At 46.8% G+C, this 16902-nt stretch overlaps 1 protein-coding gene across 7 annotated transcripts; it reads right to left on the bottom strand.

Annotated features, from left to right (window-relative positions):
• Window positions 1-171: 171 nt before the first annotated feature.
• Window positions 172-16300, bottom strand: LOC111847473 (bromodomain-containing protein 3-like). 7 transcript variants are annotated; one of them, XM_023818678.2, is made up of 12 exons: window positions 16190-16300; window positions 12193-12585; window positions 10251-10388; window positions 9830-9971; window positions 9505-9704; window positions 8832-9200; window positions 8222-8350; window positions 7942-8136; window positions 7651-7719; window positions 6639-6850; window positions 4242-4528; window positions 172-2334 (listed from the first exon to the last, which is right to left on the bottom strand). In XM_023818678.2, exons 2-12 carry the CDS (start codon window positions 12391-12393, stop codon window positions 2213-2215), a joined length of 2064 nt encoding a protein of 687 aa, XP_023674446.2. In that variant the 5' UTR covers window positions 12394-12585; window positions 16190-16300; the 3' UTR covers window positions 172-2212. The 7 variants fall into 7 exon arrangements, with proteins under 7 accessions (XP_023674446.2, XP_023674448.2, XP_023674444.2 ...); XM_023818680.2 differs by having other exon boundaries at window positions 172-2331; window positions 16147-16298; XM_023818676.2 differs by having other exon boundaries at window positions 16147-16298.
• Window positions 16301-16902: the final 602 nt, after the last annotated feature.

Here is a 16902-nt window from a genome sequence, read left to right on the forward strand (position 1 = left end):
CCACTCTGACAAATTACTGCAACATTTCCCAGTGTTTATGTTTTACATTCTAAATCTCTTTAATATCAACTGATGCTCCAAACAGAAGCGATGTCAATCAGCATCCATTAAATTGTTTTGAAGAGACAGCGCTTGGCACGATCAAGTCAAGGATCAAATGAGAAACGTCCCTGTGATTTAAACAAAAAAGGATGCACACTTTATTTCCCCATTCATTGACAAAAAACAACTATTCTGGTGATGCAGAGACATTGATTAACCAGTTGGGCACCAGCTGAACTCCACCCTGCCTCAATTCCAGCAGGTTGTTACTGTAAGCAAACCCTAAAACTACTTAGTTATTGAATGATTATCAACGACTCACTGAAGATACAAAAACGGCACAGATGCGTGTAATTACAGCAACGCTGCATGCACTTTTAGGAATTACTTTGATCAGGGTTTTAAATTAAATTGCAAATGTGTGCGCACGAGTGTGCACACACACACACAAACACACACACACACACACACACCTGTCTAATGAACTGCTGACCGATTTCTGCATCCAAAAGTTTAATGATTCCGTGCCGTCATATATGCTAACATCAGATCAAACCGTACATCAGTATGTCTGAAGCATTTTACACTTGGTACTACTCACTCACACAGGTGCAACGGAGAGCTGGCAGCGGCCGGCCGACAGGTAGGGAGCCGCTGATCAGATGCAGGCGATGGTGGCCATATCTGACAAGTTATTACTTGATATGCTTATGGCTAAAATCACACGCACCCAGGAAACAGCCGTGAGCAAAACACCACACAGCTAAAACCTTAGGCCGTTCAACTGGATCACTTTTATGATTCAAAGATGATTACAGCAGGAGACTCAGTGTACAGCTCACATGTCACATCTAAGAAGAACACAGAACACGGACGGAGCAAAGTGTGTCAGGTAAAAATAAGCCACTCTGATGCAAAACCGGAGCAAAGATCATCGTCCCGATGCATTATTCATGAAACAGACATTACTCCAGGCATCCTACATCAATCAATAAAATTCTCTGGAAACTCCAAAACACACACACACACACAAAATATATAACTCCTCGTTATGTCACAGCGGGTATTTCAACTCTGCACTGTAAAAATATGGCATCAGAGACAAAAATACATTTAAAAAAGCATCTCGAAACACAGGTCAAATATAAAATACACCATTGCTACATTAAAATACTGCAACTCCAGGGACTCTCCAAGGACCTGCTAGTTAAATTAATCCCTTAACAGAGTGCAGAATTTGACGACAACAAAATGGATTTCTCAGGAGTATTTTCGAGGGCAGAGGGAGTTTGTCATTCCCACACCAGAATTAATGAATTTGCGTGTGGGTGTAAGGAAACAGCCACTCGCCAGTGAATGACTACTGATTACTTTGAGGTTCTAATTCGTGAACATTTTGCACCCTGATCATTATTTTCAGTATTAAACAGAAAAGCTTACATCATTAGAAGCCCAAAACAACAGAGTAGCAATAAGTATATTGAAAGCAATACTTCGGGGGGGGGGGGGGGGGGTGGCAAGCCTCTTAAATGGGCAAAAAGGTTTACAACTGGCTGGAAGAGGGAAAAAAAAAAAATTAGAACATACAGAGGGGGAAATCTGACATCATATGAGGGGCCTCACTCACCAATATAACATAGGCACTGAGGCCATTGGAAACCCCAGGCAGGGCTCCCTGTTCCAACTTTTCACTGCTTTGCTTATGGGACTGCTGGGGTGGGGGGAGGGGATTTGCTCAGGAACAGAAAAAGGGGCGGGGGGCCAGCAGTAGGCTGGAGAGGACTCCATCGGCCCAGATCTGAGGGATCGGCCAAGCTGTGGCACTAGTCATGCTGGGTTCTCCTTAAAAAAAAAAAAAGTCATGTGATTTTTCGCACCACCAGTCAGAAAGGACAGGTCTCTCATTGCATATCTCCGATGACAAAACATCGCCAAGTCGCTCTGTTCCGTTTCCAGACAGTTCCCAGAAATGTCGACTCCACATCCATGATAAAAAAAAAAAAAAAAAAAAAATCTTTAAAATGTTCTGCATTTGCTTTTTTTCCCCTTGTAATTTTTTATAAAACGAGTCTTAAAGGGGGTCAACCGCTGTGACTGCATACGACGCTCATTTAAAACATGGTAGGAATGAAGGAGGGTGTCCAGTCCCAGGCTGGCCGTCGGCGCAGCGTCAGTCGGAATCGCTGCTGTCCGAGCTGGAGCCACTCGAGCTGCTGCTGCCCGAATCAGAGGAGCTGCTGCTGGCGCTCAGTCTTGAGGCGCCCCCACCTGGCGCCGAGCTGCCCTTCTCTGCTGGGGGAGAGGGAGGGAAGAGCCGCTCAGACCGGGACATGACATGAAGCGGGACTAAATCACAAACTGGGACCTCTTACAGGAATTAATGGGAGTTTAGGCACCCAGGGGGGTATAAGAAATTAGAGTAATGCACACAGCAGGGGTGAAGAAAAGAGATAGTGATTTAGCCGTGTAAAGTACTGGAGCTTCAGAGTGGCTTTCAGGCTGATTGATGCACAGGCTAAGACAGACAGTGCTGGATTGGTCTCTGGAGATGAGGAGGGGACTGTGCGTGTGTGTTTGTGTCTGCATGTGCGTGCAAGAGACACGTTCAGTACAGTGACAGGACTCACCCCTTCTACACTCCCCTAAGTCTCTGTTGCTACAGACAGACCCCTTAAACTGCAGGCGGACAGAGGCAGACAGAGGCAGACAGAGGCAGACAGAGGCAGACAGAGGCAGACAGAGGCAGACAGAGGCAGACAGAGGCAGACAGAGGCAGACAGAGGCAGACAGAGGCAGAGCGCGCGCAGGACGCGGCGGCCGACAGGGAGGGAGAGCGCGCGTGCGTGCGAGGCGGCAGCGGCTGACAGGGAGGGAGAGCCCGACAGGGAGGGAGAGCGCGCGTGCGCATGCGAGGCGGCGGCGGCCGACAGGGAGGGAGAGCCCGACAGGGAGGGAGAGCCCGACAGGGAGGGAGAGCCCGACAGGGAGGGAGAGCGCGCGTGCGCGTGCACAAGGCGGCGGCCGACAGGGAGGGAGAGCGCACGAGGCGGCGGCCGACAGGGAGGGAGAGCGCACGAGGCGGCGGCCGACAGGGAGCGCGCGCGCCCAAGAGAGACTATGAAAGAACAGAAGGTAAGTAAAGGACCCTCCTTCCTAACCATCGCAGACTCGCAGCTTCCAAAAGGCACAGCAGACATCCTCAAAGGCTCAAAGTGAAAGAGCCTCTTATTCCACAGCCATGGTGTCCCCTCTCCACAGATCTGGCAAAAACAGGCAGAAGCCACTGCCGTCCGCAGACCCACACAGATGGCCGCCATGCAGGCCTGGCCTGGCCTCCTGCGGTTCATTTCCAGCCCCATGAAGGGCGGAAAGACGAGTGGGGGAGGGTTAAACGACAAACAACCAGGCAGTCGCCATGGACTGGAACGAGCGCGCTGAGCAGAGGGTCTTTCTAGCACAAGAGCCACGAATGAAATAAAACAAAAGCATAAAATAAAATGTCCTGCAAATCTTATCCCATATGCTTTGACCCGACAGCCAAATGGCAGCCTAATCATATGAGCAATTAGGGCTACAAAAATTATTACTGGTGTTAGAGGAATGTTTTATGAATGTTTAGCTGAATCAATTCAGCCTCAAGCAAAGGAGACTAAGGGGGGACATGATCCAGGTCTATACGATTTTAACAGATCTGGATGCTGTTCAACCAAATGGCTACTTCAATATTAGTTCAATACAAGAACTCATGGCCATAGGTGGAAATTAACAGGAGAACATTTTGAATTGGTTTTGAGAAAGTATTTCTTGTAGTTTGTAGTTAGAGTATGGAATAATCTTCCTGTTAGTGTAGTGCAAACAAACTTTGGGCTACTTTAAATTTTTATCTAGCTCTGATTTAACAACTGAGTTATTAGTTGAATTCTCCCCAAAACGAGCTTGAGGGGCCGAATGGCCTCCTCTCGTTTGTAAATATCTCTTAATTAGAATGCAATTCATTAAAAAAAATTGACGTTAAGCACTGTACTGTGTGGATTTGGCATCAGGGATTCCTCTGAAGCAACATTTTCAGAATCCAGGGGGTATCACTGGAAAACGAGACTTACACAAAGGCTTCAAGATGCTGAGAAAGTGTCTGGATGACGGGAGCAAAGGGAGGCCAAGATTTATGGGAAGCGGCCGAGGTGTATGGATGGACTTACGTAAAGGCTTCCTCTGCTTCTTCTGCAGGCACGACTTGACGTAGCGCTCGAGCTCGCGCAGGGTGGAGGGCTTGAGCGTCTCAAAGTCGATCTCGATCTCGTCGGGGTTGGAGTCCCGCAGCGAGGGCTCACGCGCCTGGATGATGTGCACAACACGGCCCAGCTTGTCGCCCGGCAGCCGGTTGATGTCTAGGCTCAGCTGCCGCTTCTCATCGTATGTCATGGGAGGAGAGTCTTCCTCATCATCAGACTCGCAGCTCGCGCCTGGGACTCCCTTCTTCACCCGCCTGCATGTTTGCAGTGGTCAAAGAGACACCAAACTGTATCAATAATCTGCATGCCTATCAATTACGGAACAAGTGCCATTATGCATGAGGTGATATGCAGGGAGAGCACAGGTGAAAAAAGTCCTCTGATTTATCACAAGATGATCACACGGGTCAACAAAGATTCTGTCAAAAAATGACTAAGGAGTGTCTGATGTGCTTTTTTATAGTGATGGCCAAATGAAGCATTTGCTGCATTTTCTGACCAAGATGGCAGTCTTGGTTTGCTTGGCGCATGCTTTGAGCCCTTTTATGAACAGAGAGCACCATCTAGTGGGGTCAGAAAATACAGCAAATGGTTCATGAACCTTCATTTGGCCATCACTACCTTTTTATGTCAATTTCAAAAATGCACTAAGAATTTTGCCCATAGGTTTGAGACGCCATTTTTAGTCTATATTGATAGACCTTGGATGTGTCCGAAATTGCGCACTTGTGTCAGTGCACTGAGATGTAGTGCGTAGTGCGCACTTCCTTCTGTAGTGCACACTACCATGGGTAAGTGCTGTCCTAAATGGAACACTAACGTTTTGCACTTACCAGAAGTGACGGACTAGCATTTGATCGCGATTCTCCAGCGCGTCAAAATATCTGCCGTGTTTTGTTTACAATTAATTTCCTTGTGGTTTTATTTGCGTGTATATAACCTATCTACTACCATCTAACCGGCTAAAAAACTGCTAACATTTACGTGTGCAAACTCTTCTAAAGTTGATATAATCGCACACTCAAACAAATTATCTATAACTGTCGTCAGAGTGAAAGGCTACACACCGCAGTATACATCAGTAAAATAATTTTATTAACGTTACATAGATTTATATGAAGCAGTTGCCTCCGCTTGGGCTTACATGTCTGTGTTGTTGTCCGCCTTAATTTAACAATAAAAACTTGCCGAAAGTGCCTCCCCTTCCGCTACGTAGTCAAAATGGCGTCTGTTTAGTGCGAGTAGTGTCCATCATTCTGGCCGTTTTCAGTGCACCATCCGGGTACTTTCAGTGCACTTAATTTTGGCTTAGTTGTCAGTGTGAACACACTACGCCCTAAAATCGCGCACTAAAAGTGCGCAAGTGCGCGATTTTGGACACACCCCTTGACTGAGCATATAATTCCTTATCAAAATCAATGAGCATATTAAAAAGTTTAATTTAGGAAAAATGATTTAATTTCTATTTGTGAACATTGTTAAGAGTTTACGGAAGGGTGTAACGTACTGCAAGTCTGTTTTACTGGGTTGACAGGCTATAATGTTTGAGCATTTTAAGACTGGAGTTTGCTTTCGCTCTCAGCCAGCAGACTTTTGCTGGATCCTCAAGGGCTCATTCCATGTCAAATTATCACACTTTCGGACCTCGTCACGGATTTTAACGAAACTTGGCATGCTGATTTCGTCACATGAGTAACTCAAGAAACTGAAATTGGGCGTGTCTTGGATAAATATTGAGGGATATTTAAGTGAATAAAGTTTTAACTTTTTTTTTGGGGGGGGGGGGGATTACAGCTATCACTTTAACGGGCTATATTTACACTAAAATTATCTGCACAGAAATGGTCCTCATATTGTTTTAAAGCTATTGTACAGCTCGCATTGTCCATATGAATAATTACTATGTAATAACCGATTAAACCATGAAAAATTCAATAACAAAAACACCTATATTTCAAAATTGATCAATTTTTTACTTAAACTAGCTCGTAATGTCGTGAACATCTCCAGAAAATTTTATCTCAATTGTTGCTGACATATCATCACTTATGTGAAACATGCATCAAAAACACAGTTCCTTACAGTGCTGTTAGCAGCAGCAGAATAGCAGTTAGTGATCAATGCATGGTACAGGGTTATGATTTTTATACCAAGTTTCGTTAAAATCCGTGACGATGAGGTCCGAAAGTGTGATGACTGGACATGGAATGAGCCCAAGAGGGATGTGTCCCTGAGGCCAAGTACCACAGAAAATTACTCTGGCACTTCTACCTCTTAGATGAGTCAGTTCCACCCTGCACATATACCCTGCACATATACATATAGCATAAAGTTTTGTTGGAACTGAGGTTCCGGCAAATGTACCTGGTGCTGGTGCCGGTGCCGGTGCTGGTGGCCTTGCGGGCCGGCGCCTTCTTCTGCTGGGCCGGCTTGGCCGGCTGAGCGGCTCGGAGCTTCTTCTCATCGTCCGGCTTGGCCTTGCGATCCTTGTCCTTTTTCTTCTTCTCCTTCTTCTTCTTGGGCTTGCTCACGGGGGCTTGGGACAGGGCGGCGAGCTGCTCGTGGACGGCTTTGAGCTGCGGAGGGGGGCGGGGGGACAGGGGAGCGGGGGGTCAGCTCTCGGCAGACGGGAGGACGGTGCCAGGTCGGGCCGAAGCAGGGCTATTACAGCAGCGTAGCTTCAAGTGCGGACCCATCAAACGCAGCCTCTCGACTTACCTCTGTCACTTTATCAGCGATTTCCCAAACTATGATATCCCTGCTTGCTACACCTGGGTGAAAATGGCTTTGCTCATAACCAATAAAGAGAAATCCACACGAGAGAGACGTGTTCTTGCGAAAAAAAATCATTTCGCACATTCAATTCTGCCGGCAGTGATGATTTTAATAGGGATGATTGGCCCGATTGCTCATCCGCAGTAGGATCTTTCCGTTCTGAAGAAAAATCCATAAACACCGGGTAACCAATCAAGGTCTTTAACCCTTTTGGTGCCAGCATGTGGTGATTAGCAAAAACAAACATAGGAAAGAAAAAAAAAAAAAAGAAAAAAAAACAGAGGGGGGTAATTATACTGGCTGCCTAGGAAATAATTTAAAAAACCATAATCTAGATTCTCATTCACCAGCTGCACCAATCAGCATCGCTGAGACCTACAGAGGACAGCAAAAGGCATTAGCGTAACCTTGAGATGCATCACCCAGCAAGCCCCGACGGAGCGAGAGCCCCACCCTTCTCCCCGCCCCGCGCCCAATCACGAGCAGCCTCCTGTTGCTGGCCCCTCCCGCCCCGGCTGGTTCAGCAGGACGAAGCATATAGCACTCTGTTCCGGAGTTAGTTTAGGGAGCAGGGTGGAGAAGTGAAGAGTCGGTCAATCACCTGCGAACTTTTGCCGCACCTGTATTTTTCCCCCTGCCCGTTACCACTGGGGGGCTCCACAGAGAATCGCTGGTAAGAGAGTTAAAGATATCATTGCCATTGGTCAAATGAGAGAACAGGTCACTGTACACAGAGAGCGACGTCATGGTACGTGAGGCCGTATTTACTCATGAATATATATCTACATACGGGGTGCCATGAATGCTAAGAACTGACAGGTCCAGCATCGAAGCTGATCACGATTACCGTAAATCACGAGGCCTGAAGGGGGCGCCACGCTCCGAAACCCACCTGCTCCTGCAGCTCGGCGAGCCGTGTGGCTCGTTCCTCCTCTGAGTCGGAGCTGTCGGAGCTGGAGCTGTCCACACTGCTCGCCCCGCTGGCCGCGCCCTTACCCGCCGCGCCTGCCACGGTGGGGGGGCTCGCAGGCGGGCTCTGCGCCACAGGCTCATCCGGCATCTTGGCGAAGCGCATCTCGAAGACGTCCTACGGGGCGGAGCGTGGTGCGGTTATACAGAACGTGCCAGAACCCTAACACCAAGCCAAGGGGGGAGGAAGGGGTGACACCGACCTGCAGCTTGCGGGCCATTGCCACGACCTCGTGATCCGGTGGGTTGTACTTGTAGCAGTTGGAGAACATCAACCGGACGTCAGCCGCGAAACCCTGGGCGTCCGGGTACTCCCGGCCGTCCATCTTTTTCTGCGGGAAAGGGAGACCAAGGGTTGCCAGATCAGATCTCCATCGCCACGCTCGATTCATCAAAAAGGGGGGAAAAAAACGAGGCCATCTGGAGGCCTTGGCCCACGTTCAAAAGAGGAGTCGCAACACTGCCTTCTGACTCCTCCGATGAATCTACTATGATAAATATCTGTTTCCTACAAGATGTGTAGTACAAACATAGAGACACTAGAAGACATTGACATCTACATATTATTTAGCAGAAGCTTTTATCAAAACAATGTACATCTGAGAAAGCATAATGAGACTGCATGGAGCAACTGAGGGTTCAGGGTCTTGCTTCGGGGCCCACTGGTGAAATCACTCTGCTGACCGTGGGATTTGAACCAGCAACCTTCTGATCACAGCCACAGTGCCCCTCACCCAATAAGCCAAAGCCACCCAGAAAAAACATTTGCAGGGCACTTGACTGCACATATACTGTTGTTGGTGATGGATGTACCTTGACGGTGCTGAGATCCATGGGGTGCTTGATGATGTCATGGTAGTCATGCAGCTCCAGGGCCTGGGCGTCCACGGGTTTGTAGAAGGGCCAGGCGTAGGCGGCGTGCTTCTTGGACAGCATCTCCTTGAGGACGTTCTCGCAGTAGCGGAGCTGCTCCTTGAGCTTGCCCCTCTTGGCGGCGTGCGGCGTCCCCTCGCTGTCCTCCAGCTCCTTCCGGGGGGCCTTGATGGGACGGCCCGTGCTCTCGCGGCGGGAAGGCGGCCTGGCCTGCTTCGCCTCCTGCGGCGTGGGGGACTCCTCGCGGCTGGCTGTGATGGCAGAGGTGGTGGGGGTTGTAGTGTCTGCTTTCCGCTTGACGCCCTTTTTCTGTGGAGGGGGGAGGACACCTCTGGTGACCAGAAGGCGGGGCTTAAAACGCAGCCTCACCGCAGCTTTGCACTTATACACACAAGCTTTGATGTATCACACGTTCCCTCTTGTCACTTGAGGGAGCCACACTAGTTTTGCAGCCCCAGAATGTTCCAGAATCTGCACATGGACATGTGACTATAACGACCTCAGTAAAAACGGCACTCGATTCACACCCATGATCTACGTTTTGTTCCTGTATGACAGTGACACCCCCACTGGGCCATTCATCGCTACGAACTCCACATCCCATGAGGCTTACTTTGACGACGGGCTGAGCGGGCGGGCCGACAGGCATCATGGGTGGAGCTGTGGGCGTGGCCTGGACCAGCGGGATGTTGGGGGTGATGGTGGGCACGGGGGTGGCCACGGAGATGATGGGCGTCTGGGACACTGGTGGGGGCGAGCTGGGGAACGTCAAGGGCGGGGAGGCTGCAGACACAGCCGGGTCCGGCTGACCCCCTGTTGCCAGAAATCAGAGCATGACTTCGCCCCCAACAGAAACACTCGGTTTTCACACTCACTGACACAGACCCGCCCCTCTGTCACGGCTCACGGAGGCCAGCAGGGCTAGGCTGGGGGGGTACCTGCAGTGGGTGGAGCCCCAGGCTTCCGCTTGCCTTTGGGGGCAGGGGGCAGAAGCTCCACCTCCTCCTGAGGCATCTGGGCCACTTTCTGCAAGAGGATCTTCTCCAGAGCTTGAGCCATCAGAACAATGTCATCCGTTTGCTGGGGAAGGAAAAGAGGAGGAGAAACAACAATGAGAAAGAAGAGCGTCCTCAGTACCAATGCTAATCTTTCAGTTCGTCGAGGCTTGGAATCCCATCCAATAAAAAGGCTTTAAAAAGTAAATCCATTGCTAGACATTTTATTCAACCAAGAATGTGTACTGCAAACTTGTCTAGCAGACAGCTCCTTTAAGCTTTAGCAAACAAAGCAGATGCACTGGGGGCAGCATCCAGTAAGGAAGGGCGCCTTTCAGTGCCGACAAGTAGCTTTAAGTCCTACCTTGTTGTAGATGTAACAGTTGGTGAACATGGTATTGAAGTCCTGCATACACTCGCTGGCGCTCCAGTAGTAGTTGTTTTCTAGCCTCTTCTTGATGGTCCCCATATCCATTGGGTTCTTGATGATCTTATGATAGTCCTGGATGAAGCCGCAGGCATAGAGGTCGCCCCAGTCAGTGTAGTTAGCATGACAAGTGAGAGGGGAGAAAATAATCACTGGTAATGATTCACTTGCATTTTTAGTTACAAGCTGGAAAGCAAAGGTAGTTTAAAAATCTTAAAAATAAGACACACTACTGGAAAATACCTAAACCTCAAGAACTGAAAGAATGGTTTAATTATATCATCTTTTTTGTATTGCGGCTAATGCTGCATCACCAGCTGTATGTACCCCATTCAGAGTCCTGCACGGGTCCACTTTTGGAGACGTGCACCCGCCCGCACCCGCACAGTACAGCACCACACCCGCCTGTGCGCCCGTGATTATTTCAAAGTTAAATCCGCACCCGCCCGAGCCCGTTAAGATTCCGCACGTTACCCGCCCGTACCCGTGATAAATTACACACAATTATTTTTTCTATGCACCTCTCAACGTGACAAGCGCTAGACCTACATTAATTTTGAATTGAAACGAAAAAGTCCGTTTAACACAAAATCAAATCATTTAGATCTAAGCTATCCATACTGTGACGAGCGTGAAAGAGAGAACACGACGACACGCTTCAGCAAGGATTCAGACGGGTATGTGAATGTTTGTGAATGTATGCATGTGAATGTTATCTAATGGCGCGTTCGTTTTTCTCTCGGAACTCGGAAATTCCGAGTTGAGTGACATCACGTCCGACAATCTCCCGTTCCAGCTACCACATCTCGGAACAAACATGGCTGCCTCCATGAACACGCTGCTGTGTGTCGTTGCTTTATATTTTAGCAGATTTGGAGTGAGATTATTTTTTCCGAGAAACAAACAAACAAGAAACACGAACTAGTCAAAATATTTTAAATATTTTAGCACATTATTATTTTAGCACATTAGCACATTCATAGCGATATTCTTTTTTTGAAAGGCAAACAAACTACAAACAAACCAAAGACACTAACAAGTCTGGTAACAAATCTGATATTGCATGATAGGATACTGTTTACGGTCATAATATGGTATTCTCTAAATCGAACATGTGCAGTTACATTTATAACTATTAATACATTTAACAAAATAAACATTTTTAAAGATTTATAAAATAGAATTACTGTTGAGTGTGTAAGCCGCCATGTTGAAATTACATCACAGGGGCAACTCGGACAACAAAATCTTGTCTGACATCAACGTCATAAGAGAGGCGTGTTTCCGACGGGAAGTGACATTTTTCGTGACGTTTTGTAACGTTTTCATCCGAGTTCCGACATCAGAAATAATCGAAGCCACCATAAGGTACCCCCGACATACTGAACACACTGTGATGACAATTTGTACATGATAGTCTTATGAGCAAAAATATCTATGTGTTATTTTTGCAGGCTACAATACTGTTTTCATTGACCTGCTACCCGCCCATGTGTAATGAATTACCCGCTCGCATAATTCCAGAACATTAAAATCCGCCCGTTTCAGCAACTATCTGCGGGTACCCGACCCGGTGCAGGACTCTGACCCTATTCATCCATGTATCCATCATTTTTTAATAGCCATTGTATTAATATTTGGTGTGTTGCTGGTGTAATGTTTGCCTTGATGTTTACTTGTCAAGTACCAACTTTGTTAAAAGCTAATCATTTGAAAATAATAATAAAAGACACACTGGAAAAACCACTCACACTTGAGTCACGTTAGGGCATCATGTCACATGTTTAGGCTAGATCACACACACGAGCTGGTGTAAATAACTTGCATGACTCTTGAAGTTCAGGTGCACCAGCGAGACACGAGGCCGTTCTGTACTTACGGGGAGACACAGCTTGATGGCGTCGACGGGCTGGTAGAAGGGCCACGCAAACTGGTGCTTCCAGAGCGTCTTCACCACCACGTTCTGCATGTACTGCAGCTGGTTGGTCTTCCTGCCAGGCTTATTGGGGTTTGTCACCTCTGGCGGTGCAGGGTTGACGCCCATGGGCGGGGTCTGAACAACCGGCGTCCCCGCTGACATGTTGGCGCAGGGGAGGGGAGAGGGGGAAGGGGGGTTTCCCACAGTCTCTTTCTCTCTATGCTTTCACTCTATCCTGTCTTCAGCTGGCACCTAGTGTATCCTTCTTCTCTACCCTTCCCCGGGGGGGGCAGTATGCCATTTCAAGGCCTGACCTAATGGTCTCTGAAGGACCAATCACGGCCGTCAGATGGTCTGAAAAGGAAGAGAGGGAAGAATCAAGACGTGGCTAAAACACCACCTGAACCACACCCCCACCCAAACACCGCCTGCTCTAACGTCTACGCTGACTCATATGATACTTCATTAAGAAGCAGACGGGGGTCTGTCCAGTGAGTAAGGATGGAAATGGAACGTTCCTTGTTCCACGGGGCACAGTCAACCCCTTTCTCAGCTCCGAACCCGAACAGAGCAGCATTTATTCCTGTTTCAAATACAATATTTCTACTGGCTCTACCCAAGCACGGTCATCGCAGCAGAGACTCTCCCGTGGCCCCGACCAAAACCCACACAGAATAAATTAAAAAGCAAAACAAAGAGCAAAAACACTGACTTAACCACAGGTAACACCTTCTCTACAAAGAACATTCTTCACAAGCACGTGAGGTTCTCAGAAGACACCTAAATCACAAAAGCTGGATGGAAGCTGGCCCAGCATGGCCAGTAGAGGGGGGAAAAAAAAACACGCAAAACATAACCGGTGAGGTGAAACTGCTTTATGCTTCTCAGGAATGAAAAGAGCAGCGGGTCCAACAGCTAATTCTCCCACCATAGCTACAGCTGAAGTAGAGAGCAAAACAAAACCTCATCATTTACCTTCATCTGGATTGTTACTATCACACAGAGGAGAAAAAACAAATCAAAGTAAATCCATAAGCGGCTATTGGCCAGGTGAAATCAGCAAAGCGGGATGAACTTTGACATGCGAGTCTTTCACGCAAAAAAAATATACATATACACGCAAACCCGATTTCTCTCAGTCCCGCTGCGTCTGACTCATTCTTCGACAGTTTTATTAACACTTCCCCAGAGTGTCACAAATCCAGGCACTTATCAGCTGAGACTTGCTACCGCACAAAAGCAAAGCGCGGCCCTCGGAGAGCTCAGTCACACATAAACGACGTTTGGCGGTATCCTTCACCCATGAGCACCAGCCCTCTAAACCTGAACCAATCACACACCAAACCATGACGAAAATACAGAGGTGGTGAAAAGCACGGGCAGTCTCCAAACCTGGATCAATAAGCGGAGTTTCCGGAAAGCTCTGGGTGCAAAGTCCAACCGACAATCCAGCATATAAACAGCAGTGCAAGCAATGACAGAACACAGTCAGAGGGAGCTAGTGAACATAGAGCTAATATCCTTTTCTCAAGCGCTGCCTCAGGACAGAAAATTTCAGATAAGAGAGCCTGAAAGACATACAATACAATATAAAACCACCATTAACTAAAACCATACATCTCAGCATCTATCCAGCTGGAAATAAGGACGACACTCAAGACTACGCACGATATTAAGAGTTCACTCCACTCAGCATCAGAGACACTTTCTGCATTAATGGGAACCAAGGAACTTCCTACGAAAACAGACATAAAAAGCAAATCAAAGCATTTCTGGCCACAGAAACTAATAGCATTTTAATGACTTGTCATGCGCTGGTTACAATTCATCCTGAGAACCTTCTGAAGTCAGAGTGGAGAAAACAAGGAGCGACATTGAAAGATACCAAACATGCACCCAAAAAGACCAACCCCACTGCCATTAAATTAGTATTAAAGGTCCCAGGCAAAGATAAAAACCAGCTTATTGTGCCTAAGATCTCATAGCAGGCCGACGGGGAAGACCACAATTACCCAAATGCCTCACAGTCAGACCGCCAGCTTTAATGAAACGAGAATAAGTAACATTATCTCAGAGAAGGATGACATTTTATACTAATACAACTGAATACAAGTGGTACATATATAAGTGATGACAATGAACATGTGGGAAAGACGAAACTAAAACTGTGTCTGACCAACCAAAGGGATGATCTATCACATAAAAGTATTTCATTTTTATTGCGGCCTGTTTCTGTCATACATCATGTTTATAGTGAGCAAATTACTTTTTTTAATAGTTTGCTTTGGCTTTCTAGTCTTCGATATCTCCGTCAGCCCAGTCGACAGTAAGGACCAACTGATGCGCATAGACAAATTCAAATGAACTATTAGGCTGTATTTTTCAAGCACGATAATAAAGCAAAAACCTTGACTTTTTATAATACTACCGCATGATAAGGTTAAAAACAAACAACTCGTACTTGGTACAGCCTGCAGAATCGTGTATTGGTAATAGCATACGTGGTGCTACGCGCAAAATCCTAAATAGATACACTAATAATGGCAACAGTACAATCGAAATGAAAATCAAAGCCGAGAGTATTAAAAGTAACGATCAACCTCAGTTATTAGCAAAACGATTTAAGTTTTACTGCCTGAAATATTTTGTGTATTGAAAAGTTACCAGAGTTGGGAGTTAATTGGATTTCTTGTACCCCTCTGGGTTTATTAAAAGATCGCAGAAGCTTTGACAGAATTAGCGCGGTTTACACTGACTGTATTATTCCCGGCTAGGAACCATCACACCGATCGAAGCGACACACGTACACATTGCGTTTTTTTTTTAAAGAAAGAAAAACAATTACTGTGTCAGATCGACAGCATAATAACGTGGATTAGCAACCGAAAGAAAAAAATCCGAAAAGTTCAAGTAACGCAAGGAAGTCAAAGGTAGCCAAACCCAACGTAGTATAGATAAAATATACTGGGAAAATGACATTTGGTTAAAAAAAGTGTCGCATATCGTATAACCCCCCACTGAATTACAGACCGCAATAAACGGAAAATAATGTCAAACTTGAGTATCGGCAGGGATACAAACCTGAAATCTGAGCCAGTCCGACCAGCTACCGAGTTTCAAGCTATAGTTACAATGTAATCATCGGCTTGTTGTTTGATCGTTTCTGGCTACAAGAATCAATCAAGAGGAAAAGCCGGCGGTCGCAGGCGAGCATTTGGGGGTGGGGGTCAAGGCAAGATCCCGCCTAAAGAAACAGCTCAGCGAAGCGCTTTTTAACGCCGATCCCACTTCACCAGCTGCCCAACCTTCAGATATATGCGACCGAACAAGCCGAAGTAACCAGTCGGCGGTCTGATTTCATGTTTATGTTACACTTAAGTTCGCAAACTACAGGACTAATCTCTATCTCACCACCGTGCGATTCATTATCACACCGATTGCCCGCATTATAGGTATAAATAAAAAGTAAACGATGGTGTAAGAAAAAAAAAAGCCGATCGCCATTCCTTTTAAAACCGTTTTTAACACATTCTCCTAAAAGATGGCGGGCAAAGGATAGGCAGTGTGAAATGCAGGCACTTAACCTATATCTAAACGAGCGGGCTTGCCTCTCCCACCATCACTACAGACCCACCTTCCGTCCGCCTCCACACGCATTCAACTTCACGCAAGTCGGACAGCCGCTAGTGAATTTAGCAACAAACTTCAAAAGCGTTAACTATGTTATGTCCGCGCGCAGCACGTTAACCACAACCCCCGCCTACACCAGCTAACCGAAACCGGGCTTTGTTGCATTGTTGCAACACAGAGGCAGCTTTGTCGGAATAAAAACATAACAAGCAGTTCTCCTAGGCTCAATGCGTTTTTTAAGGAAATACTTCGAGCTTTCAAAATTGAATTGCGGAATGCCCTTACTCAATAAGCACTAATGAGGGAGGGGAATATTTGAACGTATTACTTCCTCGACGACTCCGATAGCGTTTTGCTTGTAGTCTTCCTAAAAGCTCCTCTTTTATTAGAGCAACGCTAAAGAGCATAAAGATGAGGCAGAAGAAATGCCGCCCCCCCTCCTGCGCATGCGCATCGCTGCTATATGCGCGTCGCCTGGTGAGCCTGTCGGGTTCAACAGCCAGGACTACGTTTCCCGACAACCAACGCTACTGCCTGCACCGCCACTCAGTTGTTCATTCTCTGTAGACACTTTGATCGCCACAAAACGTGTGTCACCACGGCTTGTTTGACAGGTTTGCCTAATTAAAACACAATGGATGAAATATCATAAAAATCTCACACGCGAGCAGCGAAACAATGTAAATATTTTCAATAAGACGTGTAACAAGGGTCATAGTGGATACATGTAATCAGAGCTATACGTAGATTTTCGATAGATACTTTATTAATTCCGAAGCTAATTAAGATTCCATAAATATTACAGTAAATATATGACTGAAATACACACATATCTAACTTGATGCATTTACCCTCCGTCCTGTAGTGCATTCAAGGCATCACAGAGCACAAGGCAGAGCTACACCCTGCACTGGGCACAAAACATGGTTACAATTTATCTATATTTAAATTGGTAACAACAAGAACTCTCTATAGGTAGTTTACCGGTTAGCTTAATTTCATACCTTTGAACTGCGGGAGGAAACCAGTTCATCCTGTTAG

Source organism: Paramormyrops kingsleyae, chromosome 7 (genome assembly GCF_048594095.1).
Source record: "Paramormyrops kingsleyae isolate MSU_618 chromosome 7, PKINGS_0.4, whole genome shotgun sequence".
Lineage (NCBI taxonomy): Eukaryota > Metazoa > Chordata > Actinopteri > Osteoglossiformes > Mormyridae > Paramormyrops > Paramormyrops kingsleyae.

What these genes read in the sequence shown, in the direction of transcription:
- LOC111847473 (XM_023818678.2), bottom strand. Translation starts at nt 12,393, where the DNA reads ATGTCAGCGGGGACGCCGGTTGTTCAGACCCCGCCCATGGGCGTCAAC. An exon ending in ACTGTTACATCTACAACAAG is followed by an intron (nt 9,972 to 10,250) that starts GTAGGACTTAAA and finishes TTCCTTCCCCAG; the next exon opens with CAAACGGATGACATTGTTCT. An exon ending in CAATGGCCCGCAAGCTGCAG is followed by an intron (nt 8,137 to 8,221) that starts GTCGGTGTCACC and finishes TCCGCCCCGTAG; the next exon opens with GACGTCTTCGAGATGCGCTT.